General features: G+C 37.6%; 1 protein-coding gene across 2 annotated transcripts in view; it reads right to left on the bottom strand.

Annotated features, from left to right (window-relative positions):
* Positions 1-11482, bottom strand: part of BTRC (beta-transducin repeat containing E3 ubiquitin protein ligase) — a 141680-nt gene that overhangs the window by 31393 nt on the left and 98805 nt on the right. Inside the window, exons 1-2 of one of the 2 annotated variants that reach the window (XM_045291206.1) lie at positions 5128-5152; positions 2242-2473 (exon numbers count right to left, since the gene is read on the bottom strand). In XM_045291206.1, the coding sequence (XP_045147141.1) occupies positions 2242-2446 (205 nt within the window). In that variant the 5' untranslated portion in view covers positions 2447-2473; positions 5128-5152. Of the gene's footprint in view, positions 1-2241; positions 2474-5127; positions 5153-11482 lie in introns of those variants that run through there. The other variant, XM_045291207.1, reaches the window with a different exon arrangement.

Here is an 11482-nt window from a genome sequence, read left to right on the forward strand (position 1 = left end):
CCCGACCATTCAATAACTTTGTTAGCATTTCAGAGAAGATTGTAGAGATGGCATGAAGGAAAATGAGAGTAGGTCTTGGGTGTGCAAACTGAATGGCCTTCCAAATGAAAATTACCACCACCCAAATCTGGACCGAGGCCTCTGAGGAACAGGTTTTATAAAATAGAATGGTCACACTAATAAACCACCTTTTGGCTGCTGTTCTATTTCACAAGTGAGACAGAAACATTCAAAGTTATTTCTCTTTGCAGGTACTTATCAGCGGTTTTCTAAAGAAGTAAATGGTTCAGAAGGATTCCTTCATACTCTGGCTCCCTTAGGCACAAACTTAACAAACAGGAAAGGCGACACCACATTTCATTTTATGCCTTCCTTTCCCCTGGATGATACAAAGACACACTTGGACACCATTAGTAACAATCCAAATGTCCTTAAACCGGATACTAACTAAGGAGATTACAGAGCTATCAGTCAACATCCCCCTGCAAGCAGAGTAGGAAAAGAAAGCATTAAATGGATTTTGTTTGGCTGGTACCACATGTTCCACATGTTCATATTTAAGCATGCATCATCCAGTACTTTTAAAATTAAAGAAACATGACTATAAGCCAAAGATAAAAATGATTGGTCTATGCTAAATATAGTGATGATACACTTTTGCATCTTTATCTTAAAACTATCTGTACCACACCAGGAAAGTTCCCAAAAGGCATTCATGTGTTTTAATGGATATCACCAACTTGCTCCTGATCCTTCAGTGTGTACTCTGTAATAAGTATTTGGAAGTAATTTCACCTAACATGCCAAACAAACTCATTATGTTAAGGGATTATAAGCTTTTAAAAAGAAGGATTTATTACATGTAGTCAGATGGTATTAAGTTTGTAAGTTGAAATGGTAGTACACACTAGGTTGATGAGTTGATATTTTATAAGATGGTCAGAAATTTACACTTGTGATTTGACATTCAAGTATAACTAGAGATCAGTACTAGGCAAAGGATATACAGTATAAGCCTAATCAATTCCTGATCAATTCTAGGGGGTATAGGCTTGAGCTAGCAGTATGTCTCAGTGATTGGGGAGAGCAGAGTAATGAGATACATGCAGATTGTCCACACAGAGTAAAGTGTTTGCCTATGGCTATCACAAAATTCAATAAGTGAAAAGGGCCAAAATTTATTTAACGGAACGCAGCTTATGATGGCAATTTCTATGCTATCAATGGACATTTGTTTGTTTTAAAGGAAATTTAAGTTCTAAGTTAAAAAAAATACAATTCTTAACAAAGATACAACTGGCAAAGATTAAACAAATTTTTGTGAGAATACAAGTTGATATATATTTTTTCTTATAATAGTAAGGTAATGTGTATTAACAGCCTTAAAATGCTCATATTCTATAATGTAATCATTCCACTTCTAGTATTTTTCCCCCTAGGATGCCTGAACAATAAATGTAAAACACTGCCCTTCATAGCATAGTTAAAATGGAACTTTCTGAAGTCTCCTTGTATGTGTTTCAGTTATTGTAAAGAATACTACACCCAAAGTGAACTAACTCACTGCCATTGAGTCAATTCTTACTTAAAATAATGTTTTAGAAGAATATATACTTATTATAAGCACTTTTAATCATGCTTTCAAGAAAAACAATTTATACCTAGGAAACACCCCCCACCCCACCCCCCAAAAAGGCAATAATACTCAAGATCTTCTGAATGATGAGTTCCTGAGTAAATTTAATATACTATTCTCAGTACTTTCATGTAATATAATCAGGAAAAAAAAAAACCACATAAAAAGACAGCTTTTAGTTAAAATTCATTCATCTCTGAATTATAAGTTCTTTTAAAATAAGCTTTTGACACAGAAGAGAATCTCATATTTTTCTAAGATAGCACTACCCCCAAATACCAATGCCTCTGCTGTCTCCCAGATCACCATTCAGCAAAGCAACCAATGTTCTTTAAAACAAGGACATAGTCTCAGAAACCCACACAGGCAGTTCTACTCTATCCTAAATGGTCACCATCAAGTCAGAACAGACTCAACGGCTACAAGTGGGTAAAATAGGCAAACAGAATATGAAATAAGAGAGATGATTAACCAAGAAAGACGATAGGAACGATTTATAAAAGTCAAACCAACAAAAACTTTTAAGAAGAGTAATATATAGCTGGTACAGTTACTATTATAGGAAATCTTCTAAGTAAATGGGTTACAAATACCTATAGACATACCTGGCAGGGCAGTTATGAAATCCCTCTGCAACATTGGTTTAAGATACGAGTTTATGTGACCATGTTGGTAATGACACATTTGGGATATAAGATGTTCAACAAATTCTACTTGATCGGACTCTGACCACTGCTCAAAATACTTGACACACAATTCTTTTTCCTTTTCATAGCTTGCTGAGAGTTTCCGTTGCTTGGGAACAATCATACTGGAAGTGCCATTGGCAAGTTTTGTCTGTAGAAGAGAGGAATTAAGAGAAATAAGTATTGAAATAGAAAGAAATGCATACTTTTTTCTGGTCTGGCATGCTACATATGCCTAAATGATAGTGTCCACTTGTTACTCTACTGGCAAGTTGTGAACAGCAAGTACATGGAAAAACTACAGATATGCTGTAATAGGCTGGTGTCAGGCATACTGCCAGAAGACTAAGCATCCATTTTGCAAAGTTTACAGGGAGAAATTCTTATTATTTGGAGATACAGAAATGAACACCAAAAGCCAAACATACTACTTGGTTTTTCTTGTACATACTAGTTAATGGATATTTATTCAATTACTTGATGACAACTTATTTTTAAATAAGAAATCCTCTAAGCAAAGAAAGGCCAATGAACATTTTAACTGTGCTAATAAAGGTTAAAAAACATGTATGACTGGAGGAGGGAGGAGGAAACATGAGGAGCTGATATCAAGGGCTCAAGTAGAAAGAAAATGCTTTGAAAATGATGATGATAAGACATGTTAAGAGTCCCCAATAAAAGTATTTAATAATAATATTAATAAAATGTATGACCAATCTACCCTTCTTAACCACCTCACTACAGCTGATCTCTACTGAATATAAAAGTTCTATGTTTAAAGGGTTTCTTTTTAATCTTTTTATTGGAGGCTCATACAACTCATCACAATCCATACATCCATCCATTGTGTCAAGCACATTTGTACATTTGTTGCCATCATCATTCTCAAAATGTTTTCTACTTAAGCCCTTGGTATCAGCTCCTCATGTTTTCTCCTCCCTCCCTCCCGAACCCTTGGTAATTTATATACAGTGAACCCTAGCCACTTCGCGCTTCGACTTCCGCAGCTTCACTCTATCGCGGTTTTTGCGTAACAGCGCATGCTCTGTCATTACTGCCACTGATTGGCTCATACTGTACACGCTTGATGCCATAAATAATATAATAAATAATAAATGATAATTGTAACGTCCAAAATGTTTTACTGTATTTTCCCTTTTTCGTTTAATAAATTGGGTAATACGAGTGTAATGGTGACTAAAGGGTGTTTTTTCATGTCCTCTATGCTCTAACTACGAAAATATTTGATTTACAAATAAGGAATCCTACTTCGCGGACTTTCATTTATCACGGTAGGGTCTAGAACCGATTAACCGCGATAAACGAGGGTTCACTGTATTATTATTATTTTTTCAGGTCTTACACTGCCTGATGTCTCCCTTTACCCACTTAAAAAGTCTTTTTTAATGATTGCTTCATTCAATCGATAAGTCTTTACCATGCATCTACAGTGGTCCAAACAATATTCGAAGTGCTAGAAAAACAGTGAACAAAATAATGCAGTCATTTGTTACCGTGGATTTGAAATCTAGTGGGAGCAGCAAGTTAACCACATAAACAGAAAGTATAATGTAAATAGTCTTATGAAGAAAAATAAAGTAAGATAAGAGAGCAAAAAGTAAGTGTGTAGCTATGTTAGGTAGACTTCTAAAAGGGTCCCAAGACAGTTGGCCCATACTTTCTCTATTATTAGAACAAACATTAATGTGGGTACTGCTGTGAGATATTTTGCAGATGTAAACTGAAGTTCACAAATCAGCTGAACTTTAGAAAGATAACCCAGACAGGCCAGACCTAGTCATGGGAGCCCTCTAAAGGCCAGAGAGTTTTCTGACTGGTATGGACAAAGTAGGAGGCCATATGATTAAGGAGTGTGGTCACCTGAGAATACCTCCTAGCAGACAGCCTGCAAGGAAACAGGGGCCTTGGTCCTACAACTGCAAGGAAGTGAATTCTGACGAAAAACCGTCCACCATATACCCCCACCCTCAAGAGCCTACAGAAAAGAAATCAGCCTGAGCCCAGACATAGCTGTGCCGTGCCAGATTGTCACCTCCAAAACCATGAGCCAGGTAAATGGATGCTGTTTTAAAGCTGTTAAACGTGGGGTAACTTGTTAAGCAGCATACACAAATTTAAGAAACTTAATATAATTGTTTTTATTTAAGGGTAGGGGATGGTTTCTCTAAAGAGATGACATTTGAAATGAGACAAACGAAATGAAAGAAAAAATGAGGGGACAAGGTAGAAATGAACCCAAGTTGTTATCTGGGGGATAGAGGGGTCCACACAATAGAAATCTCAAAACCAATGGCCTTAAATTGGCATGTGTCTGTCATGTTGACGAGGCCCATTGTGACTGCAATAGAGCTAATCAAGGAGAAATCAGTGTGGAGAGACTGGTTGGAGTCAGATCACTTAAGTCATTTCGATGGTGGTAACTAATCCACAAAGGTAACCCTAAATCAGGGGTCCTCAAACTATGGCCCGTGGGCCACATGCAGCCTGCCGAGGACATTTATCTAACCCGCCAGATGTTTTGCCCCATTTGTTTTTTTACTTCAAAATAAGATATGTGTAGTGTGCATAGGAATTTGTTAATAGTTTTTTTTAAAAAACTATAGTCCAGTCCTCCAACGAGTCTTAGGGACAGTGAACTGGCCCCGTTTAAAAAGTTTGAGGACCCCTGTCTTAAATGATTGCAGTCTTCTAATACACATGCTGTTCCACTCATCAAGCAGTGGTATTTACAGCCTATCCTTTGAACAGGAGCTTCCACTTCTAACAAAACATAGAGAAAGAGACCTTCTAAGACTTCTGAGTCCAGGCAGCTTCTGATTATTCCTCCTTAGAGTCTTGAGTTGCCATATAATAAATGCAGGCACGTCTGCTGGAAGGTGAGAAGCTACGCAGAGAGAAAGATCACATGCTGAAGCACGCACCTAGGAACTTGGTGTGATGTGATCGGATTTAACACGAATGGAAAAAATAAGAGAACTTAAAAGATTACTTCAGCGGTCCATGGAAGTGTTGACAACATCTTGGACTAGAGCAATGGCTGCAGAGGTGGTAAAAAAAATAATTGAGATTCAGTGAATAACTTGAAGGCAGAGCCAAGTGAATTTACTGACAGATTGGGTATGGCATGTGAGAGTGAAAAGGCAAAGTCAGGATATCAAAGTTCAAACTTGGGGGATAATGGAAAAAAAGATTCTGAAATTTTTGCTACTGTGAAGAAAGTATAGGTTTTCTTTAGAGGATAACCACAAAGTGGTACGTCTGGGTACTTTTAAAGAAATGTGATGGATCTTTGGCAAGTTTGATTTGACTGGGAGATCCTTGTTACTAGAGAGCTTATCCCTGCCAGACATACTGAATGTGCAACATACCAAAACAGTACCAAATCTAGATGATCAATTTCTGCTATTAATGCATAGGCTTACCTTACTTCTAAAAGTTAAATTCTACTAGTATATGCAAGCTTCTTAACAATGGTCCCTGGCATGCAGTTGAAAATGTATTTTATACTGAAAGAGCTGACACCTGTAAACAGCAAGCCCTTGGTGTACAGAGTTGGACATTTTCTAGCATAAATGTCAGTGTTGTCTATGCTATAGACTAAACATGATTAATAAGAACCTTGTTGGACACAGGCCTTGGGAGACTTCTAGGCTGCTTTTTGTGTAGGTTATTTGCATCTCAGGAAAAGAAAAGTCATGAAGTGTGAAGCAAGATTTAAAAAGCCAGCAAATAGGTGGGCTTACAAATTTGACCAAATGCCACTCCCTCGCTGTCCAAACCAAAACTAACTACTCTTATTGATAATTTTTTATATATTGCCCCTTTGTCTTTTAAAAGGTGCACATAGACTTTGAGTTGGGTGCTATCCAGAATATCATTTCCTAGGTAAAGACCAGAAATGCCAGTAACAAAGAACAACCAGCAAGTGGATGATATGATTCTGTTTATACTTTAAAACAAACCAGATATTGCTAAAATCAAGGGAATGTTTGTGCCATACTACGAGTAGTGGCTATCACACTATTAACAGTTAAAACTGTCTTTGGATTTCATAGGTTTGGTTATCACATTGTAAGAGCCAAAGTTTAGTGAAATGAATCTTTCGTTCTTTCTATGATCAAATCATAACTAAGTGGGACCTAGCAACAGTTGACAATTAGAAATGAAATGTAAAGAGAAAGTGTATAAGAATGAAATGCAAATAAGGTGCATGATTTTACCAACTATTCTTCTGGTAAAGATAACCTATAAATGGTTTTGGTTGTACAGACTTGTAGTCACCACCTTCTAAAACTGTGCATATTAAAAATCTTCATTTATCAGCTACGTGACATGAAATAGATTTTTCTGAGGCTCTGGTTCCTCATTTGTAAACCAAATAATAGGGAGGAACAAATAAAATTATGAAAAGCATGTTTAGCATATCACCTGGCATATAGCAGTACTTAATAAATGAGAGCTATCAAAACTATTTCAATAAGGTTAAGATGTTTTTGGAGTTGAACTCCCACACACTGTTTAAGACAAAGACTTCTTTGTCACTACTTCTTGTTAAATTTTCATTGCAATGCAATATACTTAAAAGTACATAATTTTGAGAGTATGTTGGGGGCTTCTAAGAGTCTATGGAAAAATTCCATTACCTTTCAATTCCATTCTCCATGAACTTTTATTATTTTTTTGAAGCCCCTGATATGCAGTGTAGCTTTCACAAGATGAACGGAGCCATGTCACAAATAACCAGATCAAGAAACAGAACATTCTGAGCCTCACAAGACCCCTTGTGCTCTTTTATACTTTAGGGCACTGTCCCCTTGAAGGGCAAGCACTGTATCAACTTCAATAGGAGCTCTATACCAACCTCGACATCTGTTCCAAACTCTGCCTATACAATTTATAGTAGCATTAAAAAGAACTTGAGGGGGGAGGGAGGGAAAAAAGAGGAGCTGATAAAAAGAACTTGAGGGGGGAGAGAGGGAAAAAAGAGGAGCTGATACCAAGGGCTCAACAGAAAGTAAATGTCTAGAAAATAATGATGGCAACATACGTACAAATATGCTTGATAAAACTGATGTATGGATTGTTATAAGAGCCCCCAATAAAATAATATTTTAATTTAAAACAAAAGAACATGAATCACTTAGGAATAAATTTAACAACCTATGTGTAATACCTATGAATTAAAAACTACCTAAATAAGGCCTCATAAGAGATCTATCATATTATGGGTAGAGGTCAATGTACATATATTTAAATGTTAAGTATGAAGATAACAGACGGACTTGGGGCCTCTATTCAAGGCCTCCCTGAACACAAGAACACTTTGTTCTAACAACCTGGCACACTTTGATACTTACATTCCTGACACGATTGCTGAAGACAAAATGGGTGCATAAGCAAATTGTGAAGAAAGCAGATGGTGCTCAGTTATCAAAAGATAAGAGTGTCAGGGGTCTTAAAGGCTTGAGATTAAACAAGTGGCCACCTAGCAAGAAGCAACTAAGCCCACATGGAAGAAGCACACCAGCCTATGTGATCATGAGGTGTCAATAGGATCAGGTATCAAATGATCCAAAACAAACAATTTTATCGATGTGAACGAGGGGGATTGAAGTGGAGACCCAAAGTTCATCTGCAGACAAATGGACGCACCCCCACAGAAGGGTTACAAGGACGATTCAACCAGGGTGCAGTATAGCACCAAGGAAACAAACAACATTCCTTTAGGTCTTCGCCCCCACTATCATGATCCAGTTTTACCTTACAAATCCATCTAGACTGGAGTACACACATTGGTACAGATAAGAGCTCTCAACATATGAACTTTAGGACAGATAAACCGCTCAGGAGCAGTACTGGGAGTAGCAATATCATCGGGGTAGGGGGAAGGGAGTGGGGGAGGGGAGTGGGTAGAAAGGGGGAACCAATTACAACATTGGATATATAGACCCTCCCCTCCCCCGAAGGGGACGAGTAACAGAAATGTAGGTGAAAGGAGGCAACGGACGGTGTAAGATAGGAAACAACAATAATAATATATAATCATTCAAGACTTCACGAGGCAGGGAGGGTGGGAGAGGGAGGGGGAAAAAGAGAACTTAAGTAGAAAGAAAGTTTTGGAAATGTTGATGGCAACATTTGTACAAGTGTGCTTAATATAACTGAATGATGGATGGTCATAAGATTTGTAAGAGTTCCCCAATAAAATGGTTTAAAAAAAGTATTTATCATGTTCATGAAGTAGACTCAATATTGTAAGATGTCCATTCTTTCCAAATTGGCATTAATGCAATGGCAAAAGGAAATTGACAAGCTGATTCTGAAATTTTAAGGAAATGTATAAGACCAAGGTGTTATTTTATTTTTTCATTAATACATTTCTTACATTTATAGAAAAATTGAGCACAAACAGAGTTCTGATGGGTCCCCTACCACCTGCACAAGTTTCCCTCATGAACATTTTTATTAGTGAGATGTATAATTGACAGACCAGTATCAATACATTATTATTATTAACTAAATGCTACAGTGGTTAACTCTTGTGTTACACACAAGACCTAAATGAGAGGCCAAACTAGCTTGACAAATAAAAACAAGATGGAAGAATTATATACACCGAATCTAAAGCTTTGAAAGCAAGAGTAATCAAGTCCATGAGGTTTGGGTACAGGAAAACCATGTAGGTGAGTGGAACAAAATAGAGTCCAGAAATATACTTGCATTTGGCTGTTTTTATAAAGATGCCAAGCTAATTCAGTGGTGGAAAGATTAGCCTTTTCAATAAATAGTGTTGAAACAACTGGACACCCATTTGGAAAGGCATAAATAGTATTCTGTACCTCACACAAGCTGCAAAAAGTTAGCCTGATGTTGTTTTGGATTTACACACAAGAGCTTAAAGTTAGAAAATTTCTAAAATGGCAAACTCTTCCATGTGTATGGACAGGAAGACTCAATATTGTTAGGCTGCCAGTTCTTTCCAACATGATCTATAGATTGAATGCAATTCCAATAAAGACCTTAGTGAGTTACTTTGTGGAAATATACAAACTGATTCTATAATTTACATGGAAAGGCAAAAGATAGAGAATAACCAACATTATTAAAGAATAATCACTATATTAGGCAGGGTTCTCTAGAGAAACAAAACCAGGACACTTATGATTATATAAATATTTATTCATTTATATGTGCATACACACACACACTACAAGAAGGAATATAGCAGCGAATTAGTCCCCACAGCAGTACAGAAGGTTCAGTTCAACTCACTCCCATGCCACAGTTAATATACTGGAGAGTCCTTCAACTCACATGGGCTGCTGGGTCCAATGTCAAGGAAGCAGACAGTGGAGTCCTCCCTCCGGCAAAGTAAGCAGAGTCTGTCCACAGGCAGCAAATAGCAGGGTGGCTCACCAACAGTCAGTAACTCGAGAGCTTAGATAAACAGGCCCAGATGAGATACTGAACACAAGTAATACAAGGTGACAGGATCCACCAACCTCCAGCTCAAGCGATCTATGTACCAGCAGCATGGCGAAGCAGGTCTTGAAGGAGCTTCAAGCTCTAGCAACATGTTCCATGGGTTGGCTTGGCCCACAGGTAGTGTAGCTCAAAGGTTGAGGCTGAGAACTACCAAAGCAGCAGCATTCTTCAGCACACTCAGATCACCAGAGAGCAAGGGGGTAGGGGGCCTTGCAGAGCCATTTATCTCTTTGCCCTCCGATCAAACTGCAACCTATTAATCCCACATATTCCTCTTGGTCAGGTTGGCACAATCAATTTAACTATCACAATAACAAAGTTGGAGCACTGACACTACTAAACTTCAACACTTAATTATAAAACTACAGTGATCAAGGCAGCGTGGGACTGACAAAGGTATAAACAAATAGATTAGAGGAACAAATTAGAAAACACAACAATATATTCATACAAATAGAGTCAGCTGATCTTTGACAAAGGAATAAGGCACTATATATCAGAAAAAAGACATATCCACAAAGAACTCTTAAAACTCAACAATTAAAAAAACCAATTAGAATGGATGTGCAACTCAACGAATGTAATCAATATGTATGTTTGGAAGTTGTTGAATCAGTACATGTTCTGCTATATACACACACACATAAATTTTATCTTTGCATATACTTTCTCAATAACAAAATGAAATTATTGTAAAACTATAATTAAGATGAAATAGTAAGCTCTGAGTGATGAGTTGTATAGTGAGCTTTCTAACAGTCACTCGGCCATTTGAAGCTCTTCTGTTCTGAATTAGGTTTCAAAAAATGAGGATACTAGAAAGTTGATGTAGTACAATTATTCTAAATTAATCATATGTAATTAAACTATTCAGTTATAAAAATGTGGTATCACAGTGGCCTAATTATTGGGCTGCTAACTGCAAGTTTAGTGGTTCAAAGGCACCAGCTTCACGAATAATTTATAAATTATCAAGGGGACCTGGGGGAGGAAGAGTGGGAGAGGGAAAAAAATGAGGAGTTGATCCTGTGCATAGCAGGATTGGACTTGTGATCCACAGGGATTTTTCTAGTTGATTTTCTAGAAGCAAATCACCAGATCTTTCTTCTTAGTCCATCTTAGTGTGGAAGCTCTGCTGAAAACTCAGCATCATGTTGTTGTTGTTCTGACCCACAGCAGCTCTATGCAAAACAGTAGGAAACAATGCACGGTCCTGCACCATCGCCATCCTTGCGATTGTTCCTATGCAACCATGGTGTCAAATCCAACTCCTTGAGGGCCTTCCTCTTTTTTGTCCCTTCACTTTACCAAGCATGATGTCCTTCTCCAGGTACTGGTTTCTCCTGAAAATATGTCCAAAATAGTCTTGCCACCCTTGCCTCTAAGGAGTACTCTGGCTGTGCTTTTTCCAGGGCAGATCAGTTTGCCTTTTTAGCAGTCCATTGTACTTTCAGCTTTTTTCTCCAGTACCATCATTCAAATGCATCAGTTCTTGAGTCTTCTTTATTCAATGTCCGACTTTCACATGCATATTATGTAATCGAAAATACCTTGGCTTGGGTCAGGTGCAACATAGTCCTCAAAGTAACACCCTTGCTTTTCAATATTCTAAAAAGGCTTTGTGCAACAGACTTACTTAATACAACACATTTTT

The sequence above is a fragment of the Echinops telfairi genome, unplaced genomic scaffold (assembly GCF_000313985.2).
Source record: "Echinops telfairi isolate 266 unplaced genomic scaffold, ASM31398v2 ScPeMD7_70;HRSCAF=299, whole genome shotgun sequence".
NCBI lineage: Eukaryota > Metazoa > Chordata > Mammalia > Afrosoricida > Tenrecidae > Echinops > Echinops telfairi.